This window comes from Episyrphus balteatus, chromosome 2 (genome assembly GCF_945859705.1).
Source record: "Episyrphus balteatus chromosome 2, idEpiBalt1.1, whole genome shotgun sequence".
NCBI classification, from domain to species: Eukaryota; Metazoa; Arthropoda; class Insecta; order Diptera; family Syrphidae; genus Episyrphus; species Episyrphus balteatus.
In genome coordinates, this window is record NC_079135.1 from 39,467,941 (window position 1) to 39,491,947 (window position 24,007).

The following is a 24,007-nucleotide window of genomic DNA, read 5'->3' on the forward strand; positions in this document are numbered from 1 at the left end:
GTCAAACAGATTAAAGCGTCGACCAGTAACTTTTTTCACATGCCAAGCGATCACGTTTTTATATAAACTAATCGTTTGTTTAGCAAGTTCAAACCCATGGCAATTATACAAAATTTAGATCTTGATTCTAATTTGAATTGAGGTTGGCATTAATTCTTGTATGTTCTACAAAAGAATTCTGCTTATACAATATTTCACATTGCATGTAAATTTAATCATATTCATCAATTTTAAACGGTGCAACCCTTTCTAACTGGTTTTAATATAATCATTCCTGATCTGACCACACAATAGAAGTATCTATTTTATATCTTAATATCGTATCTTATTGTTACTAGGCATTTGAAGTTGTTTGAAATGCATTATCTACATTGTATCAGAACAAAGATAGATATCCCATGGAATTATTTTCAAATTAAACATAAAAATATACAAAAAAAAAAAAATGATTTAATGACGTTAGTAGATACAACGTGCTTCTGTCTAAGATGGAAACAATAAATATACATTTATCGTTTGCCATAACCTAACGTACTAACAAATCTATTGGCACAGTGCACATTTTTACTCAGATAATAATAATAATGGTCAATTCACACTTAATAACTCCATTTTATGTTTATTTATTTTGTTTCCATTTTCCCAAGATTTTATCGAATAGCTACATAAATTGATCTTTGATATTTATTCCGACGCCTAACAGTGCACACAATTTAATTGAATTCAATTAGAAGTTCAGCAAATTATGCAACAAAATGCCAACTTAAATGCGTGAAACATGACGTAGTAGGTAGAAGGTATTCCAATGTGTCCGCCAACGACGACGACTACGAAGTCGGCACTTCGTATATTATGATGTTTTATACTCTTTAATAGGTGCACCAGGTGCATTTTATTATCCAATAAATTATTCAATACAAATTAATTTGAATTGATTGGGAAATATACTATATCTATTTACAAATGAATATAGTATTCCGTTTTAAACAAATGAAATGTGTAACATTTCTCAAGCAAATTTTCTCCCCGACTCAATTGCAGTTTTTTTTTTTTTTGTTCTTTGCAAAATGTCAATTGAATTAAAAAGCGAGAATAATAATATTTCAATGCCAAGGGAAATCATTTAACGGGCAATTAGTTATGGTTGTTATGAAAAGAAGATCTATATAATATCAAAAACTAAATGCAATATAGGAGATATATATTTTTAAGGAAATACACTAATTAATTAGGTAGATGCAATTAAAATACAGTAAAACCCGGATAAGTACCTCACCTTAAATGCCCCATTTTGATGGGCACTAAAGCGGGTAAGGTACTTACAAGAACCCGCTTAAGTGCTCATAGGCAGTTATCTCTATATTTATTTAATAATAAAAAAAACATGTTTGATTACTAAAAACATAATCTTCACAAAACAAAATTACTTTGAATGTTTAAAATAGCTAACTAACTAATTTCTACCTATGGTAGAATTTTAAAGCGGTTTAGGAAACGAAGTTTTTCTTACAGTTCAAATTTGTTTCAAATGTGTACTTAAAAGAATTTTTTGCAAGTAAATTCAATTATAAAATTTGAAAAGCCAGGCAATTAAGCGGGGAAGGTAGTTAAGCGAAAGGTACTTAAAAGATCAATTTTATGTGAAAAAATGCTTAAAATTTTGGTTCTAAGAAAACAAAGGTACTTATGCGGGTTAGGCACTTAAGCGAGAGGCACTTATCCGGGTTTTACTGTAAATGGTTTGTATATACAGTTAATATTATTTGAATAATGATTCCAATGAATGTAATTATATTTTTATGTTCAACTTACAGTTTCCTGTTATTATTTTATGAAACAAAAATTTTAAATTTACGAATATAATGATGATAAAATAAAGAACTCTATGGATTCATTGTCATTGTAAAAGATTTTTCCAAGAAAGTAAAATTGATCCAATTAAATTGGAAATGTCTATCTGATTTAATGAGCAACGAATTTTTCAGTGCTGGATTTATTTTAAGGAGTAACTGGGAAGTAATTTCAAGCTAAATAAATTTAAAAAAATCTTTAAAACCAAAAATAAAAACAAAAACAATTTTTTCCCTTGTCAAATTTTAAGATAAAATTCATAGTCGTCACTCAAGTAGAATTGTCTGAGAAGAATTTTCTGAGAGTATGCTCACGCTCAGGCAGGGGTTTCAGTCATATTTAAGAATAGATTACATCAATTAAGCGTACACTCCGAAAGCGCTTGTTTTGAGTTAAGTCTGGATAAATATTATAGTTTTTTGGTGATTAACTAAAACAGAAACAGATACAATAGTTGGTCTGATCAGTTAGGTGCTATCATTTATTTTTGTAAAAAACGAAAATAATGAAACGAATAACTTTGGCCAGGCAATATTTTTTAAGAGCATGAGTTTATGCAACATTCACATTCGATTTACTCTGTAAATTTGATATCAGGGTACAACAGCATTTTACTGAAACTAATGAGCACAACTTTTGGATCTGAGCGAAACGTATTTAAACTAAAGGTCACTGAAACTTTTGCATAGAATTTAGGTACTAAAAAAAATTTTTCGTTGTTTACGTTTTTGTTCTTTGTTTTCGATAGTATTTTTTCGTCAAAATTTAAAGAAATTCGACGAATTCTAAAAAATATAATATTTAATACATTTTACATTGAATTTTTTTTTAATCAAAAATTTGATAGTATTTTTTCGTCAAAATTTAAAGAAATTCGACGAATGCTAAAAAATATAATATTTAATACATTTTACATTGAATTTTTTTCTTTATCAAAAATTTGTTATTTGCAATATTTTTTTTTAATTAAAAATATATTTAGTTTCAATGCAAATATTTTTCATTTGCAATAACATTTTTTTTCAATTCAAAATATTTTTGCAATAAATATTTTTTTTTAATGCAAATATTTTTCAGTTGTAATAAATTTTTTTTAATGCAATTTTTTTTCAGTTCCAATAAATACATTTTTCTAATGCAATTTTTTTTATTTGCTAAAATTTTTTTTTAATTTCAAATGCATTTTTTGTATTGATATTTTTACAACCATGTCAAGAACACGGTTCTATGGAAGGTGGTAGGTACCTACCTAACGTTATTAAAATATATATTTTTTAATTTAAAAAGATCTTATTTCCAACAGTAAACATATTTGGCCATATTGCAAGTACCATTAATTTTGGACCAAAAAAGAGAACTTATTTTTAGTCTAGGGAATATGGATATATTTAAAGCAGACTCGCGAAATCCATTTTTTCGGATTCTGTATCAAAGTCATGTCTTTTTTTATCCTGAGTTCTATTTTTGTACGAATCCTATAAATTTACCCTATATAATTGTATCACAAGTAAAAATTGGATTTCATTACCATGGAGAAAGCGCCATTAAGTGATCTAAATCCGCAACTGTGTAAAATTTAAATATGATATTTTTTATAATTTGAATTCAATTTGACATCGTTTGCTCGGAGTTGTTAAATTTCCAACGAATTAGATATTGAAATAAGGAGACATGATTATGTGGGATGTATAATGTATCATAACGCCTCAATTTCAATAACGAGAAGATTAAATTTTGGTAAGCGGAATAATACAAATGCGAGTATCTTGGCCTAAGAATAAAAAAAACCCACACTGAGTGAGTATTTTACTTTACTTTATGATTCTATTTATTTATGTTATCGAGTATTTAGCTTAACGTTTTCTATTTTATTTATAAAAAATAATCTTTAGTAGATATCTTCAGTATATTCAGTATACTCTTATGAGTATTTCAACTCATAAGATATTGATTCTTGAGTTCTTCATGTGCAAATAGCTCTCAAGCAGTAGAGAATCTATTTCCGAGTCGTTAGGCTACGAAAGCTTTTTTGTTGCAGTTTTAAGTTCATAATTTTGTAAAACTGTTATCGTCAACTCGTTACTCGAAAGTATTTTCTTCATGTTTAAGGTAATAACAGCAAAGTAGAAATTGATTTAGCACTTATAATTTGGTTTGGAAACAAAAGCGTATAAAAAATCAATACTTAAATTTATCACTTTGAAAGATATTAATATTTTAAAGGGGCGGAACAAGAAAACAAGTAATTGCTTGTTGTAATCACAATCTTAGCAAAAAAATCAACACGTTCTCTAATAAACAATTATTGTAAGTGATAGTACTTGTACCGAATATTTTTTTTAAATTTAAGTTTGGGTAGAAGTTTGTCATTTGTCAGATCTTATCATTTTTATAGATGGGAGGAACTGATTCTCAGAATTTTACTACCTATTCTCGATACCAACTTAAATTATCAGCTTTTCTTATACGCAAAATTTTGTTTTTAAATGTAGGCATCATTCAAAGTGTAATAAAATTAGGGTTAGGTACGTGATTTATAATCAAAATTCACTCATAATTCTTACCATGCCAATCTGAATCATTTTAAAACAAAACAAATTTATTTAACACGCTCTTATTATGTACCTACGTGATTTTCAAATTTAAAATTTATCAAGCTCGTTAAAACACAGATAAAATCATTCAAGGTTAGATTAATTTTAAATCCATAAATACGTCAAAAGTCAAAACATATTAAATCTGACACACCTAGGTACAATACAGCAATTAAAGGGCTGATAAGACCCTTAAAAATTTATTCAAATTATATTCAACACTTACTGGACTATTTTCCTATTACAATTATCACTTTATTTAAATATATAATTGGTTTCTATTAAATTGTTTGTAAATAAGTATAATAACTTTCTATTAAAACCCGGATAAACAATTTAATTGGCCTGCCTGAGTTAAATATTCATTTTCGTTTCGTTTACTTTGTTTCATATTTTTTTTTTAATTATTTATGGATAAGCTACTGGAATTGTCATAAGGATTGGAAATGAAGTGTAGCTGATTAAAATGAATACAAGAAATAGAGTTTTGAAATCTTGAAACTTGTATTAATTTTTAAAAGACAAAGTGAAAAAAGTACAAAAAAGTTTCTAATTTTTGAAATAATTCATATTTTTAAATGTCACATCAATTAATTTTGTTTTTTATTTTGTACTTTTGGTTACTTTTTATACTTTTTTGCCTTTGTGTTTCGATGTATGTAGTTCTAGCATTACCTATAAATATGTTCGTAAAAAGGACCGGCCGGCGGATCTAGTCAAATATTTTTATTTCAGTATTTATTTATTATTCTTATAGCTCACCGTAAATATTGGGATTTCATGAAATAAATTGGGGAGCGGGTCATAATTCTGCTTGTCAAAATTCTGTACGACAAAATTCTCTGGGGTCAAAATACTGTAATACCATAATTCTGTACGTCATTATACTGTAAATACAAAATACTGACATGCAAAATTCTGTTTTGTAAAATTCTGTACGGCAAAATACTGTATATCAAAATTCTGTAAAAATGCTGTAAAAAAAAAAGTGCGCGCGCACTTTTTTACATTATCAAAACGATATTTTTTTACAGCATTTTTACAGAATTTTGATTTACAGAATTTTGATGTACAGAATTTTGAAATGCAGTATTTTGACCAACCAGAATTTTGCTATACAGAATTTTGACTTTCAGAATTTTGTTCCTACAGCATTTTGCACATACAGAATTTTGACATACAGTATTTTGAATACAGAATTTTGCAACATACAGAATTTCGACCCCAACCCAATAAATTGCAATTAACTGCATTTTTAGTTTTTCTCAAAAAAGTCAAATAACAAAAAAAATTTTTTTCATTTAACAAAATTTTGCCCTAAATGTAGGCTCTTCCTATAGAGGCAGCTTTTAAAATCTACAAGTAAACTAACATGAAAGTGTTTTGAACTGTAAGAGCAAGTCCGTGCGACCCAGTCGTGTATTTTATTTTAATTTGACCATAGAATGTCTACAAATGTATCACATTTAACTGTAGGCGGTGTCGTTATTTTTATTTGATTTTTCTATTAAAATCAATTTTTTTAGAAAATAGCCAAAATCTGACGCCTTAACCAGGGCAATTATTTTTCTTGTCTCGGAGCTACCTACTGAAACCAAATATATGCTGTAGGTTTTTTTCATATTTTATGTTGTTAAACATGAAAAAGAAATTTTTTTAAATTAAAAAAAGGCGACATTGAGAAAAAAATCACAAATGACATTACGATTTTATATTATTTCTTATTTGTTTTTGCATTCTATAAATGCAAAAACAATAGAATGCAAAAAAAGGTCTTGCCATTTTGTCTTTGTATCTTTTTCGATTTTATTTTTTTTTTTATTTCTAATTTTCTCTTAATCGAAGTCATCAACAAAATTCTTTCAACAGAAACAGTAAATTAATAGTAATATTTAAACACATTTTTGTTTTTTGAGTTTCATTTTTTTTTTTTTTTTTTTGAAAAATTAATATTTTTTGAAACAGCTTGATGATTTTTTTTTTTTAAGTTTTTAGTCCGGTCAAATTAGACATTTGAGGTTACATAAATTCCCAGCAAGCTGAAAATTGGTAGGATTGTTGGAAATACCATCATAAATAAAATTTAAAAAGTCCTCATCGATCCGAGTTGTGGAAAAAAATTTACGGGGGGTCAAAGGTCAAAAAAATGGGTTTTTCACGATTTTTAGCAAAACGAAAAGTCTTATCAAAAAATTTTCAATGCGAAAATTGTAGACCAGCTTATTATCTATAAAAAGTGTCATGACACTTTTTTTCCTCAGACCCACCGTTTTTGAGATATAACGATTCAAAAAGTTGAATTTGAGTTGTAATCGTCATAATCAGGCATATTTTGAAAAAAAACTCCCAACAGAAAAGTTCCTGAAATTTTACTATCTTTTAGCTTGAATTTCGTTCTTCAATGGTTAAGAATATGGAGAAAGCAAAAAAAAAAGGAAATTTTCTCCATTTTTCCGATTGGGAGCCATTCTCCCGAAACAATTTCCCTGGGAATTTTTGTTTAGAATAGGTCTGAATATAAAAAGGGTGTCCGATAGGGAATGGACAACCCTAAAATGGCTGATAGCTACACTTATGACTGTTCCAAAAACAGATATAAAAAAGTGCTATCGCAACCAGTTCATAAAATATTGACTTTTTTTCGTTCAGTGTATTTTAAATTTTATCATCTTGTGTTTTCGTTCACTACAACCACAAATGAATGAATTTTATTTATTTCTTTTTTTTATAATTTTTTACAATAATTGGCTGAGTACATATTAAGTTTAAAAACTTCATAGCTATTGCACATTTTTCTTAAAAAAAAATTTGAAATCTGTTTTTCGAGCAAAATGAAAAAAAAGTATTTTATGAAAAATTTTAAACTACTGTGGTACAAAATAAATCAAAGGAACCTAGGTGGCCACCTTTTTTAAAAATACTCTCAACTAAGAGGAATTTCAAAATGGTAAAAGGTTTGTCATACCTAGAGTTATAAGGAAGTTATCGGTACCATGAGTCTGGTCAAATAAGACTCAAAAAAAGGGGTGAGGTTACAAAAATTCCCAGCAAGCTGAAATTTGGTAGGATTGTTGGAAACACCATCATAAATAAAACCTAAAAAGTCCTCATCGATCCGAGACCTGGAAAAAAAATTACTCGGGGTCAAAGGTCAAAAAAACGATTTTTTCTCGATTTTCACCAAAACGGTAAGTATTATCAAAAAATTTTCAATGCGAAAATTGTAGACCAGCTTATTATCTATAAAAAGTGTTATGACACTTTTTTTTGCTCAGACCCACCGTTTTTGAGATATAACGATTCAAAAATTTTGAGTTGTAATCGTCATAATCAGGTCTATTCTAAACAAGAATCCGGGGGATATGTTTTCTGGAGCAGGGATCCCAACTGAAAACTTCCCGAGATCTCAGTCTCTTTAAGCTTGAATTTTGTTCCCCCATGGTTAAGATTGGGAGCCCTTCTTCCGAAACTATTTCTCCGGGAATTTTTGTTTAGAATAGAAATGTATAAGTGCATCACGGTTTTACACCACTGAAGATGTAAGACAAGTAAAAATACACTAAGACCCCACATACGCGATTAGGCTCATACGCGATTAGGCTTATTCGCGATTAGGCTAATTCGCGATTAGGCTTATACGCGATTTAGTTTTTACGAACTTTCCTCCAAAAACAACATCTTTTTCGGGTATATTACCAAGTTCAGGGTTGGCTTGGTTATCAGCTAGACCCAAAAGACTGGGGTTGGAAGTTGGTCAACAATGCACCTGTTCCAACATTATTCCCACCTGCACCGGAAAAACTGCTGAACACAATTTTTTGCAACTATAAAAAGGGATGTAGTGCTAAATGTGGTTGCAAAAAAGTTGGACTGTTTTGTTCTGTAGCATGCACAAATTGTCAAGACCGGTCGTGCTCCAATGTTGAATCACCAACAATTGAGGATTCATTTGACACCAACGAGGAGACAAGCGATGTGTCATTATTAACTTGCATCCAGGACCAAGAACAAGAAGAAGTTGAAGAGGAAGAGAACTATGACACAGATGGATAAATCTACCTATTTTTTTTTTTTTGTATGAACCCCAATAAATCCGTGGAATAAGCCTACCGGGGAAACCACATTAAAAAAAACGCGCTAGGTACACTACCTCAAAGGTGGCGTGGAAACGTGTGCATAATTATGACGATTACAACTCAACTTCAACTTTTTGAATCGTTATATCTCAAAAACGGTGGGTCTGAGGAAAAAAAGTGTCATGACACTTTTTATAGATAATAAGCTGGTCTACAATTTTCGCATTGAAAATTTTTTGATAAGACTTTTCGTTTTGCTAAAAATCGTGAAAAACCCATTTTTTTGACCTTTGACCCCCCGTAAATTTTTTTCCACAACTCGGATCGATGAGGACTTTTTAAATTTTATTTATGATGGTATTTCCAACAATCCTACCAATTTTCAGCTTGCTGGGAATTTATGTAACCTCACCCCCTTATTTTAGTCTAATTTGACCGGACTATATCTAAACGAAATTTATTATCATCTCATAATATGATTTGTCAGTTGTGTTGTAAACTGTTCGAACAAAAAAAATAGCATGTTATTAGAGTTCGTTCAATAAAATTAGCACGCCTATGATGTGTGATGTCTCAGGGTGTATGTCTATGGATGGGAATAGAATTTGAATCACGTAGATAAATTTATTGTTATAAATATGTAATGAGAATATTATTATATCATGCGAAATATTAAAAAAAAAAAACAAACAAAAATTTTGCTTTTTAAGAAAAAAATCTCGCTAATATGTACATTGTACTCTCGCTATATCAAAATCTCGCATCAAATAAGAATTATTAGTTTTGAACGTGATTTACCTTAAATTTAAATTGCACATGAATTAGGTCCTTTTAATCAGCGAAGCGGTCAATCATCTCCAGTTGATCTTGAACACAATGAACTTGACATAGGAGCCCGACAGATATTAAACCTTTACCTTTTCTATCTTTTTCTTCGAACAAAAAAACATAAGAGTGATACGTCCTGAGCAATTATTGGAATAAAATATTAATTAGGTAATTCGCGCGCGTGAATTAATAAATATTTCATTCCAATGCGAGTTTATAAATTTCAAGGTTTAAGTGTGCGAAATTTTAACATTGCGAGCTTTTGCTAAGAGATATATTTTGTAATTGCGAGATTTCGGTGTAAGCGATTTCATAATGCGAGATTTTAAGAACTAAGTTTTAAAATGCTGTCAATCATACCCAAACCATTTATTACATTTATTACGCACTCTATGACTGTTCTGTAGGGTGGACCAAGCAAATTATTTTTCATTATTTTGATTTGCTCTTCCGATAACTTGTTTTCTGGACACAAAATAATGCTACCCTAATTTTTTCAGAATTTTTCGATGATGTTTAGGGGTTGCGCGCATCCTTTTAATAAAAAAATAAGCTCAGGCGCCGAGATTTGATTACGGTATTTTTTAGAGGAGTTATATATGATTATTTTTTTACTATGGGAGGGGTGTCTATCTGCCTCCGTTTAGACGGGAATGGCAATTTTCTAAAAAATGACTTTAAATAATAAAAAAAATATTAAAAAACAATGGCAACACATACAGTTATAAAGGATACCTTTTTCAAAAGCTAGAACTGTACACTTTATTTTAATTTTAAAGTAAAGTTATTTCAATCATTTGTTTTTGAAATAATCGATTTAAAAGTAAAAAATTGGGGAAAAAAAAGTTTAAAAACACATTAAATACCTACTATTTTTGTCAAGATTGTGGATTACAATACAAAAAATGGCTGATAAAATAAAGTGTCACAATTGATTCCTTATCAAATACTGAAGTCCATATGTTTTAATACTTTCAAGTTTTTGAGAAAATTAAAAATTAAAAAAACTTCTTTTTTATCAGATTATAATTTTTATGGCTGTTTTCGATATTTTTGCCACCATCAAAATACATAGGGTAAGCGGGGGTACATTTGACACCGGGGCACATTTGACTTTGCGTTTTTCGGTATGATCGTGCCCTTAGTAAAGAATAGTTTGGATGAAGAAAGAAGCTTAATTTGATTTAAAGAAATTTTGTGAAATTTCTCAGTCTTTCATTAACTTTTCGCGGAGTACCACTTGTTTTCGTGTTTTCTGTATTTCTGATTTAATTTTTGACCAGCGGTATGTAAGCGATTTCTGAACCTAATAAAGAAGTTTTTTAATGGTGAATCAATATTTTAATAGCACTATGCTTAAAGTTTAGTAAATTAAAACCAACTTTGTAAAAAGATAGTATTAGTTATTGAAAAAAGAAAGAAAAACAATTATGAGGCTCCTTCGGGGCACCTTTGACTTTTGCAATGTGAGCACAGTTTTACGTTGATTTTGGGGGAATATATATATTAAACAAATTATTTAAAAATAAATCGACATCGATTAATTTTGATTAAGAATTAAATGGATTAATTTTTTGAAATATTTTATGGTTTTTTGTTTTTTCTTCTTCTTTTTAGAAAATAAATTTTTTGATTTATATTTTTCGTTATATTGTTTAGTAGATTGTTTAAAACCAAAAATGTATTTTTTTCTAATCAAACAATAGACGAGCAAGATCCGATGATAGTTTTTAAAACATAATGCACACAATGTGGGGTTTAATCCACCATTGTCAATTGTACCCCTTTTAAAGTCAAATGTGCCCCGGTCCCGGGGCACTTTTGACAAAATGACTTTTTTTAGAAAACATTATTTTTTTAAATGTTGAAATGTTGTAAAACTAAAAAATTTACTGTTAGTATAATCTTGAATAGTCAATAAATCAAATAAAAAACAAAACGTTGGAAAACATCAACAGTTTTCGAAAATACAGACCTTTAAAAACTAAATGTCAAATGTACCCCCTTCTCCCCTATCCGATATTCAATATTATAAGGCGTTGCATCAACAACAACATCATTGAAAAATATGGATACTTTTCAAAATAAAATTTCGTGGAAGCAGAAGTATGATCTCGAGTAGGTCTGATAAAAATTGAGCAATGTGTTGACCACATTCCAACCATCACTTTTGAATATATTTTTAATTTTTGTTTTTCAAATTTAATTACTATTTTAAAATCAGTATAATTGATTTATCAACAATTTGTTTTTATCAAATGCTTGTATCTGTTCAAAAGCTTTGACAGGAGACAAGTCATTTTTTGTGTGTATTTCATAAACACAATTACATTTTGTTGTGTAATCTAATTTAACATTTAATTGAATAGAATTAACTCATTACAAAAGCACACATCATGTTTATTTACTCAAATTGCACGATTTTCACACAAAAACCGTTTTAATTAGTGAATACAAAATTTTCACCAATTACATTATGAGAGTAGGTCTACATACATACCTATAATGGGTATATTGGGTAATTAAACCAAAGAATGTGTGTTCCACCTCAGAGATTCCACACAATTAAGATACATTTCGTACAGAATCAATTCGGTACAATGAAAATACGACCGCGTGTTAATGGTTTATTGACATCAGCTTCTGTTGTGTGCAGAAATAAAAAAAAAATACGCGTTGGGTGAGGTACTATTCATAGGTAGTCATCGATCAATGAGTTCGAAAGTAAAAAATAAAAAAAAACATTTCGCTACCTCTATTAAACGTTAAAGCTTCAATTACCTGAAAATTTTCTGGTTCATTGGTCCACCAGGTCTAATAAAATAAAATGCACGACTGGGGTCGCACGTACTTGCTCTTATGCTTAAAGTTACTCTAATGTTAAAGCTTTTTATTCAAGAAAATTAAAAAAATTAAAAATTTGATATTTTCAAGAAATTAAAAAAAATAAAATCTGTTTTTATAATTAATTAAATATAGTTTTAAATGACCTTTCACAAAAAACCAAGTATGCATGTTTACTTCTTATATAAAAAGGAATTTTTAGAAATAAATTTTCGAAAATCGTTAGAGCCGTTTTTTAAAAAAATAATTTTTTATATATAAAAATTTTCTAACATTTTTCAAAAAAAAAGTTGGTATGCCATTTTGAAGAAATAATTTATTTACGCATAAAAACGAAATTTCAAAATTTTTCATAAACCCGTTTTCAAAAAATTGATTTTTCAAAAAAAAATTTTGAAATATTTTTTAAAAATCCAAAAATGAGTTTTTTGAAATTTTTATAAAATTTTAATATCACCTTCACCTAAACGCTTTTGTATAAAAATTTTCGTTGAAATCGGGGTGGTCTTGAACGAGATATTCATAAATCAAAAAAACCGTTCTATGACAGGTACCGTTAATAAAGGTAAAAAAAATATTTTTTTTATTTCGAAAGTTGGCTCTTATGTGTAATACTACACTCAAAAATTTTAATCAAAATCGTTAGAGCCGTTTTTGAAAAAAATTAACTTTTCTATTTCCGTTATATGACAGGTACCGTTAGTTTTGGTCCTAAAAAAAAAATTCGAATTTGTCCTCTAGGGAATCACCCAAAACTGTTAACTACCAAGTTTGAACAAAATCACTCGAATAGTTTAGGCTGTAGCTCGAGGTACATACAGACAGACAGACAGACAGACAGACAGACGGACAGACAGACAGAATTGCCGGACCCACTTTTTTGGCATTCTCCATCATCGTAATGTCATGTAAAATTGTTATCTCGAGTTCGATTTTTTTTACGAATCCTAAACTTGCCCTATAGTACCTATATCGCAAGTAAAAAGATAAAAAAAAGACCAAGTCTTCTGCATGAATGATCAGATGACATTTAAAATACATAAGTTTAATCTAACTCGCAATCAGTCGCCATACAAATAGAAACCGTACGTGTGGTACGACTGGTTGATAATTTATTAATGTAGGTGCTAAATGAAAACGTATTTTTGAGGGCGTGATGTCAAGTGGAACATATAATCATAATGAAGGTGAAGTATCTTTAATCATATAGGTAGGATGACTGCGATGATTAATTGCTACTTGTTGGATTCAAATTCAATCAGTGCGAATAGTGAAAAATAGTAGGTACCGAAAACCTTAATTTAAAAACTCTGATATAAAAAATAATCTGGGTCGCACGTTCTTGTTTTCATGGTTCTAAGCTTGTTATGTGCTTAATGTACATACGTATCAGATCAGGTTAGAATGTCCACCCCAACTCGAAAGTCGCTTAAAGAAATCATATGTGTGTTGTTGTCCTTGAGGTATAAGTGCATGTTATCATACAGTAGGTTAAATTGACACAAATTCACTTTCTGAATATAAACACTGATGCTCTGATATTTCCCCTAAGCCTGAAGAAATCAAGATATAAGCTGTTTGAGCGGCTTTGTTTTGGAGACTTTTCTGTATAATTTTTTGTTCGTTTTTTTTTTTTTTAATTCAGAACTCTCCAAAGTAGTGCCGATATGGTTTTTTTAAAAACCTTATATTTTGAGTTCTATTTGTAGCATCGTCAAGATTGACTTTATGCTTAGGGGAATATGAATTTGTGTCAATTAAGCCGACTCACATTGATTGGAAAACTCGCAATTTGTAACCTCCCGAAAACCATTTAAGGGTGTAATTTAAAGCTTCCAGACTTTTGAATTCGTTATCAGACCGCATAAGGCTATAAAATTGCATACTCTCTGTTATAGTTTTATTTTTGACAATTAAATAAACCCCCTAATTTTGTTTATTATTTTCAGATCTCAGGACCACAAATGCTCAAGATTTTTCTTATGATGGAACAATGGGTAAGCAATCCTTGTTACAACTTGCTGTTAATGTAGCCATTTAATATTTTTTTTTTACTTAACTAAAAATAAATCTTTTTTTTTAGGACCAGATCATTGGGGCGAACAATACAATGGTTGCAGTGGAAAATATCAAAGCCCAATTAACATAGATTTGTTAAACGTCGAACAAATAAGTTTTAACGATCTTCAGCTCAAACGTTTTGATGAGAAACCTCTCTCTGGTGATTTATTAAATAATGGACATACAGGTTAGAACATATGGAATTTTTCATTTTTGAAATTTTCTTAAAGTCGATTTTCTTTTTTAAGTTATTGTACATTTGGATTATGAAGATGAAGAACCAACTATAAGCGGCGGACCTTTAAACGGAACATTTCGTTTCGCGCAATTGCATTTCCATTGGGGCGACAATGACACTTACGGTAGTGAAGATCGGATAAACAATCAAAGTTTCCCAGCTGAATTGCATATGGTGTTTTACAATACAAAATATGGTGATTTTGATAGTGCAGTTGGACATAGTGAGGGTGTTGCAGTTTTGGCATTTTTCTATTATGTAAGTTTTGGGATAAAATCAAAGGAAGACATTTTAATTTATAACAGTTTATGGCAATAAGAGAAATATTTCAGTCTTACCTCTTACTTAAGAAGCAGGTTGATTTTCCCAGTTTTTAATCTAATAAACTGTTATAACTGTTATAAATTATTATATCTCTTGTTGAAATCAGAAATAACTCGATTTTCTTTACAATTTTTTTTTTATTTCCTCTCTCAAAGCTAATGGAAGAGGATAATCCTTTCTATGCTGACTTGGCATTCCTTCTTACTTCATTGCAAGAACCAGATCGTCATGTGCCATTTATAGGTGCACCATCTCTCCACAATCTAGGCAGCACAGAATACGAAAAGTATTTCACATATGTCGGCTCATTAACAACACCTCCTTGCAGTGAGGAGGTGATTTGGATTGATTTCGAGGAGCCAGTCATGATTTCCCGATCACAGGTAATTAAACAAAAGTTTGTCTAAAAGTATCAAATGATGTCATAGCACGAATTGGAGATCTCTTTGAAAAATATAGATGTGGTTTATATTAGTTTTAGGTGATGGAGGAATTCAGGAATGTTGGGTCGCTAGACGGCCAAATATGTCATAAGTTTATAATATGCCACAGTAGATGGCGTATGTCATGAGTTCTAAAGATTTTTAATTCTTTTTCGGTTTCAGTCTTGCTCCCACAAATCATGATTCCACTTAAAGTGTAACCAGGTTAGAGTTTAGTTGGTTTTCCTTTACATTGCTCTGCTAAGGACGTGTTCATTAGCCATATAAGTTGATGTGTTGATAGTTTATTAAACCCCTTTTTCGATACTGTAACAGCTCTTAAAAATACGCATTAAATCCACTCATACAAGATGAATGCGACGGAGAAGACCAAACTATACCCCTTCTTTCTCAGCGAAGGATTAAACAAAGTAAGCTTCAACTGAATCTTAAACTGAGTTCAAATTTTTGGTTAAGTTCATACATTTGCACACTGAAACTTCGCACAACTTGGCTGAAATTCTTAAATTGACAGTTTCGTATGTGAGCTTAAATTTAGCTCAATCTGCGGATTGACTTTTTAAAGAATATTAAATATGGAAGCTATATATTTTCTAAAAAAAAAACAACATTGATATTTCTGACGTTGTAAATATTCCGTCTTTACAAACGCAAGTCCATGGTTCCGAAAACATAACATAACTTAAACTTAAAACTTGAAATCGATTTAGGGTGCGCCGACAAAAAACCAGACAAAAAAAATCCAAACCCGAATTTTGACATTCAGATGTTGAATTTCTGTCAGCGGCGGTTTTTGTCGTGTCGGTCTTTGTTAATGTGGAACAACTTCTAACCAAAAGTGGAGTTTAAACTTCCTACGCAGAGCTGGGAATAATAAATAGAACGATGGCTAACGCACAATTTGAGCGTCAAAAATTATTTCCGTTGCCATTTCTTGGCGTTTTTTAACAACATTGGTATTTTAAAATCAGCATTATAGCTGTAGCTCCGGTTTAATTGTCATTGTATATTAAAATAACCAAGTTTATCACTTTACCATAGTTTAACCGCAGCTTATCCACCGAAATCGGTCATTTAGAGCCATAGTTATTCCAACAAAGTTCATTTGGCCTTTGTTTACGTTTACATATGACCTGTGGTTCAACTCTGGTTCAAACATGCAGTAAAGTTTAGTTCTGCTATCGAGTAGCATTCCACAGCATTTATTTTTATTTTTGATTATCTTTTTTTTATTAATTTTTATTTGCAATTTGTATTTTATTAAAATTTATTTTATTTTCATTTGTTTAAAATATTATTTATTTATTTTTTTGTTTATTTTTCGTTTATTTATTTTTTTTTTCTCTTAGATTGAAAAATTTCGTCACATCTATAACCATGCTGGAGAACCACTTACACATAATTTCCGACCAATTCAACCATTAAACAATAGAGTTGTTTGGAGAAATACTGTAAATCGGGAACCACAAATAAACTATAAATCCTATAGTGATCGTATAAATAACAAAAGTGTACCATCAAGTAATAGTGATTATGATTTCTTTAGTGTTAGCAAAGCAACAACAATTTCAGAGATTTTACCTTTATGTTTTGTTTTAGTTTTTAATTTGATTTTAAGAAATCTGTAAAAAAAAATGACAACATAAAAATAAGCCAAACAAAAAAGTATTAGCAATTGTTTAATTATTATTATTAATAATACAATGTATTATTTTTATTATTTGTAATTATGTTTATTGTCCTAATATATATTAAGTTAAAAAAAAACTCAATTAGTTGTTTTATTTTTATTATTATTTTACATTATTTTTTTTATTAAGTTAACCATTAAAATTTTAGACAAAAATCTAACCGATATGCCTGGATATTTTAATAAATTATCATCTAACCAAGGTTTAGTTTTCATCAAAGTCTTTTCAAGTTTTATGCCTTAACTACAATGACCTAAAAAGTGAAAAAGTGGGAAATTTACATAAGTACAAAAATTTTCTTTCTTTTTTTTAGCGCTATTTGTTTATGGAAAAAAACTACAAAAAATGCTTTTTAAACAAAAAAATAAGCTTTCTGCATCATTATATCCTATTTTGTGGTCGGAAAAACTGTCACAAAATGAGTTTGACAATTTTCACTTTTTGACTTTTTGTATAATAACTTTTTTTCAATAACCGACATTGCCAAAGCAACATTTTATTTTATTTAAAAACTCATAAGATTTGATTTAGAATTCGATTGTTATGGGTAAAATTTTGGGTGCACTTACATTTATAGTATAATTTAAAGTAACATTAATTAATATATTTGTAAATTTTTAAATTACAGCTTGACAGTTTTCGTCAACTTTACACTCATGATGGAGAATTAATTACGCACAATAATCGTCCCATACAACCGCTAAATGGACGAATCGTTCAAAAAAACTTTGTACCCTATAATCCCTTTGGAATGGGAGGAAATCATGTTGCGTCAGCTCCAATTCCAAATTTTATCAATCCAGGAGATACTAAACCGCCTCCGCCGAAAAAAAATGATTCATCTTTTCCGCAAGGGCAAAACCATAGCCATAGCATACCATTTCACGCTAAAAGGCGAAATTTCAGTCCAACAACAACAAACATTGATTTGTTGTGGGCCGTAATTGTTTTTGTCGTTTTTACTATTTTTTATTGAGTGTAATGAAAAAATCACATCCTCTTTCAATCGACGTTTAACATAATCTTATTTTTATCTAAGAAAATAATATTGATTAGTTAGTTATTTAATATTTTAATAATTCCATGTTTCATGTATTTTTATCATTTAATATTTTTTAATTTAGATAAATTTTCATCACATTTAATATTTTTTTTCATTTGCAAAGATTTCTTCTTTATTCGAAATTTGTTGTTAATGTTTGAAATATTCTATAAAATTGTTACCAAACGGAACTGGAGTGTTTTACTAATTAAGATAAAGAACATTATGGTTTAAGAAGCGTAAAGTGATTATGGATAAAGGTATATTAAGTTAAAAGAAAACTCTACTCTCGTTGTTTTGTTTTAATCAAGGGGCACGGTAGTACCCAGCCGAAAAAAAAAAGCAACTTTGGCACTACACCCTTATTTACAGGAAACAACTCATGCCATTTTCGACCCCCTCTAACTTCCACACCAAAGATGCTAGAAATTTCAAACTCACTACATTTGTTGAGCTGGTCAAAACCAAATTCCTCACAAAATTTCAGCTTCTTACGATGAGTAGTTTCTGAGATATAGGGCTACAAAAATTGCAAAAACCGTAACTTACTGACTGACTTACTCACTCACTCATTAACTCACTCACGACAGATCATCAAAATTTTGGTGAACTTCCCGCTATCGTAGAAACTTGAAATTTTACACGGTGATAGGACTTGTGGTGAATACAAAGGAAAAAATCGAAAATTTGAGATTTTCAATTCACGGGGCGTGGCATCCGCCTATTTCCACTGAATTTTCATCAAATATTATAGAGCACTTCTGATTATCGTAGAATCTTGAAATTTGGTAGAATGGTAGTGTATACAAAGGAAAAAAATTAAAATCTGAGAATTTAAATCAGGTGGCGTGGCAACCGCCCATTCTCACTGAATTCTCATCAAATGCAGAGATTTTCAATTCTATAGCCACACCTTACAAAAAGTAGTGAAATCACAACAAAAACATTACTGTTAAAAAAAGAGGCAAGTTCTCCTATGTTGAAATTATGCTGGCACAAAAAGTACTGAGATGTAAAAGTGTACCAAGTTCTAAAGTTTGGGTTCAAATTCGTATCAATAAAATTTTGATTGTTTACTTGGCAAACTTTAAAAATCGGTAATTAAAAGAAAAATTGTTAAGAGAACAATCAACATTGATACGAATTTGTGATTATTATTTACATTTATTTAATTTAAAAACTCCTTAAATTTGATTTAGGATTCCATCTTTATGGGTAAAATTTTGGGTGCACTTACATTTATGATTGTGTAATATGTAATATAATTTAAAATAATATTATTTAATAAATATTTTAAAATTTTTAAATTACAGCTTGACAGTTTTCGTCAACTTTACACTCATAATGGAGAATTAATTACGCACAATAATCGTCCCATACAACCGCTTAATGGACGAATCGTTCAAAAAAACTTTGGAATGGGAGGAAATCATGTTAAGTCGGCTCCAATTCCAATTATTAGCATTCCAGGGCGTGCTAAACCACCACCGCCGAAAATAAATGATTCAACTGTTCCGCAAGGGCAAAACCATAGTCATAGCATACCATTTCACGCTAAAAGGCGAAATTTCAGTCCAACAACAACAAACATTGATTTGTTGTGGGCAGTAATTGTTTTTGTCGTTTTTACTATTTGTTATTGAGTGTAATGAATTTGAAAAAAAATCATATCCTCTTTCAATCGACGTTTAACATAATCTTATTTTTATCTAAGAAAATAATATTGATGTTTTATTTTAGAAGTTATTTAATATTTTAATAATTCCATGCTTCAGGTATTTTTATCATTCAATATTTTTTAATTTAGATAAATTTCATCACATTTAATATTTTTTTTCATTTGCAAAGATTTCTTCTTTATTCGAAATTTAAAAATAATTAATTTGTTAATGCTTGAAATATTTTATTAAAATTGTTACCAAACGGAACTGGGGTGTTTTACTCATTAAGATAAACAACATATGTTTTAAGAAGCGTTAAGTAATTATGGGTAAAAGGTGGATGAAGTGAGAAGTGCCAGAAGAAGATCGTTATACTAGTTTCTGTCTGTATAACAATATCCTATAAACTGATAGTATTTTTTAAATAATTTATTTACATAATTTTGCAAATTATCTCTTTTTGGATGTCGAATATGAAATTATTCAATTTGAATTCGAACTGACCTAATTTTCGAAATTATCTTATAAGACTGTATTTTGAAAACAAGCTTTAAGTTTTTTTTAACTGAAACTGTAAGTTTTGGAAAATATCTTTGGAAGACCCTATTGAAGTTGTTGAAAAGTAACTAAAATTCCTTTTCTTTTATGCTCTCCTTGGTAGGTATGAACAAATTACTCCATAAAACTGCTGGAAAATTATCAATTTTATGTTTTTTAATATAATTTTGCTTGAATATGAAGATGGAACAAGAAAGAAGAGCTTGGATCCTGACATTTGTTTTTCTATTTGAAAACATTTTTGGAAACTACCTATAAAGTTATGTTTTTTAACAAAATAATCAATTTAACAAGAGTCTAAACAGTCAGCAACAATTTAGCTAATAAATTTATACGAAAATTAATTTAAAACCCGTGTTATATTAAATTTAAAATTTGTATTTGTCATGTTCATCAAAGTGGGAGCTGTCAGATTTGGATTTGACAGATTCGGTTACATCCCTATAAAGCTAATTGTTTCAAATTCAAAATTTATGAGTTAAAGCCTAGTACACTGCTGATGCGAAACGAAAAATTTTCAAGTCTCTAAAGTCGACAACAAACATGCTAACGAAAAAATATCATCGAGTATTCTGTCAAAGTCAAAATAAAAAAATTCAAAATCAATTTAAAACCAAGAAAAATCAACAGAAAATAATTTTTAAAGCAAGAAATAAATGAAAAAAACCGTCAACACTGCTCTTGGAGTAAAAAAAAAGGACAGGACAGTAAAAAGTGACAAATGAGCGAAAACTCTCCAATTTTTCACTAGAGCTGCATACTGAAAAACGAAAAGCAAAACGAAATTTTCCGTTCAGGATTTCGCTAACGAAATTTTGTATGGAAAATGCTTTACTTAGCATAATTCTCACTGAAACAAGAACAAAGAAATCCTCATTTCAAAAATCGTCCAATGTAAACGTTGACTTATTACCATCATATATGAATTAGATTGTTATGGCTGAATGCACCCAAACAGACAAAAAGTTGCATTTATGAACACGGCCATATTCCGCTAGCAGCTAACAGCTAACGGCGTAATATGTATGTACTCCTTCGTCACAAACAAATTTAAATTTTAAATTCAGAAATCACATCCATCTTGTTTTTTAAAGGAAATTCCAAATTCGGCCATATTTTGCGCCATATTTAAATAAACAATATTTTCAAATATATAAATAACTGTATAATTTATCTATAAATAATAAATAAACAATCAATAGAAAACACCCTGTTTCAAGAATAGTGAAAGTTTGTTGGAACAAAAACTACACAAAATTTGTCAGAGTGAGTACCTCTGTACTACCTTTTATTTTCTTAGAAATGCCAACATTTTAGAAAAATATTTCCATAGTCGGTAAATTCTTTAGCCATTGCTAAAATGGATCAAAAGCTGCTTTCAAAATCACACGATCTACAAGAAAATGAATTGGTTTTCTTTACCGAAGACGATATTCCATTATGTGTTGATGCTGAAAACTTTTTAGTCTATGATTGCAAAGAAGATTCTCAAAATGCAAACTTTGCAAACGACGTTGAAGTTCTAACCGAAGCTGTTGGAGAACAACAAGCTCAAAATGTTCTATCAACTCCGCCGAAGATCCCAAAATACAATGATCATGTTAAAAAGCCTGCAAAACGTTGGTGTCAGAAAGAAGTCTGCATCAAAACAATTGAATCGGAATTTAAAGTTGTAATGTGGGTTCAAGATGATTCCGATCAATCTGACCACGAAGTTACAGAACCCACCGTCAAACGAAAGCCAAGAAAGATCAAACAAGAACCCCAAGTAGAGCAAAACTTTGAAATATCCGACCAATCACATGAAAATAATTTACCAAGCATCAAATGCACTATAAAATCATGCCGAATGTTGTTCAAAGACGTTACAAAACTACGCCAACACATTTCCCAACATTGTCTTGACCAACCAAATGTGGTCGGTTATTTGTGCACATTCGAAAATTGTCCAAAAGTCTTTAAAAGCATTTCAAGTCTACGTAAGCATATGCACACTCATGGCCCCAAAACAAAAGTATGTGCCGAGTGTGGCAAAGCTTTTATCGATAATTCCAAATTGAATCGCCATCTGGTGGTGCACACTGGAGATAAGCCATTTCAATGCACCTTTGAAGGATGTGGCAAACGTTTTTCGTTGGACTTTAATCTTCGAACTCATGCACGTATTCATACTGGCTATCGACCATTTGCATGTACGTTTGATGGATGTACAAAGAGATTTGCTCAATCGACTAATTTAAAATCGCATCAATTGATTCATTTGAAGAATGCTTACAAATTCAAAGATTCAGATAAATAATGATGTAATTGAAGCAAGTAGGTACTTATGTACATATATTTGATTTTTATTATTTTTTTTAATTATTGATTTATATAAGCTTGTGAATTTTGTTATGTTTTCTTTTTCTGTTAACTATTCGAACTAGATTTGGTTTGAAGTATTTATTGTTCAGGTTTTATCCAATAACTTGTATTGAATTATTATTTATGTTTTGTAAAGAAGTTGCATTAAATTATTTCTATTTTTTTAACAAATTGAGTGTTTATTCAATTCAAAATCTTCGTTACTTTTTTAAACCTATTTTTGTGAAGGAAAATCATGCACATACCTATGTACCTATTTCTTTTTCAAATTTTTTTTATTCTTTATTTTTAATTTTTATTTGACTTGAAAAGAATTACCAACACTTTTTACATCAGACCCGCATGCTTGCGTCTTTTTGCTCTTTATTGTTGATTTTGTATTACATATTACTTAAATAAACATGTAATATGCACGACTGGGGTCGCACGTACTTGCTCTTATGCTTAAAGTAACTCTAATGTTAAAGCAATTTGTATTCAAGAAAATTAGGGAAAATTTAAATTAGCAATTTAAAAAAACAAAAAATAAAATCTGTTTTTATAATTTATTAAACGACGTTTCAAATGATCTTTTACAAAAAAAAAACAAACCAAGTATGCAATTTTATTTATTATATAAAAAGGAATTTTTAGAAAAAAAATTTCGAAAATCGTTAGAGCCGTTTAAAAAAAAAAATAATTTTTATTTACGAATGCTAAACTTTCCCTATAGTACCTACCTATATATCGCAAGTAAAAATTGAAAAATACTTGCAATTACACAAAACTCGGGCCTAAACGGCTCAAACGGACATCGGATTCACGCATCGAAATACATAACCCCTGTGCGCCGCCATAATACTGTACTGTACTCTTCTAATATATAGTACAATTTTTAGTTGATGATTATATCATCATTCATTACATTAGGGTAGAAGGGGGTGGATTTGCCAGGATTTAGGAAAATTGACTTAACGCAAAGTTCTTACGTTTGTTTTAATTTTTTTTTTATCTGATATTATTATTGACTTTATTATCTTCACTTAAATATTTTTTTCATGTTGATATATTAATTGTTTCTATTTTTAATAATTTATTCAAAAAAACGAAAAGTGATGTGGCAAAGCCTCCCCATGTGGGAGGCTTTGCCACGGTGGTGGGGAGGGATTGCCAGTTACCTAAATATCAAAGTTAATACAAATAAAACCAATAATCATAAACAAAACTTCTTTTTAGCTGAAAATACGAAGAACTGATTGATTTTTTAGGATCCTGCCATCCTCTTTTGAGGAAGCTCGCTTCTGGCAAATTTACCCCATGGGTGCATTTGCCAGAGCAAAACCTACCCAAAAACAAATGGCAAATGCACCCCACAAGCTAATCTTTCAAAAATTTAGTTATAACTTTTTTATAAGTTAAACAGTAAAAAAATAACTTCTACACAGCATAGTAC

General features: G+C 29.7%; 2 protein-coding genes across 5 annotated transcripts in view; both read left to right on the forward strand.

The window, feature by feature from the left end:
- The window catches only part of LOC129909011 (carbonic anhydrase 2), a 52,374-nt gene extending 34,444 nt beyond the window's left edge, over window positions 1–17,930 (forward strand). For 3 of the 4 annotated variants that reach the window (XM_055985922.1, XM_055985924.1, XM_055985921.1), the window contains exons 2-6: window positions 14,143–14,190; window positions 14,277–14,441; window positions 14,503–14,750; window positions 14,972–15,199; window positions 17,579–17,930. In XM_055985922.1, coding sequence (XP_055841897.1) covers window positions 14,143–14,190; window positions 14,277–14,441; window positions 14,503–14,750; window positions 14,972–15,199; window positions 17,579–17,926 — 1,037 coding nt within the window. In that variant the 3' untranslated portion in view covers window positions 17,927–17,930. Of the gene's footprint in view, window positions 1–14,142; window positions 14,191–14,276; window positions 14,442–14,502; window positions 14,751–14,971; window positions 15,200–16,608; window positions 16,945–17,578 lie in introns of those variants that run through there. The other variant, XM_055985923.1, reaches the window with a different exon arrangement.
- Window positions 17,931–21,288: 3,358 nt separating this feature from the next.
- LOC129911002 (transcriptional repressor protein YY1) lies at window positions 21,289–22,740 on the forward strand. Its single transcript, XM_055988635.1, has 2 exons — window positions 21,289–21,477; window positions 21,545–22,740. Exon 2 carries the CDS (start codon window positions 21,572–21,574, stop codon window positions 22,508–22,510), a length of 939 nt encoding a protein of 312 aa, XP_055844610.1. The 5' UTR covers window positions 21,289–21,477; window positions 21,545–21,571; the 3' UTR covers window positions 22,511–22,740.
- The last annotated feature ends 1,267 nt before the right edge of the window (window positions 22,741–24,007 follow it).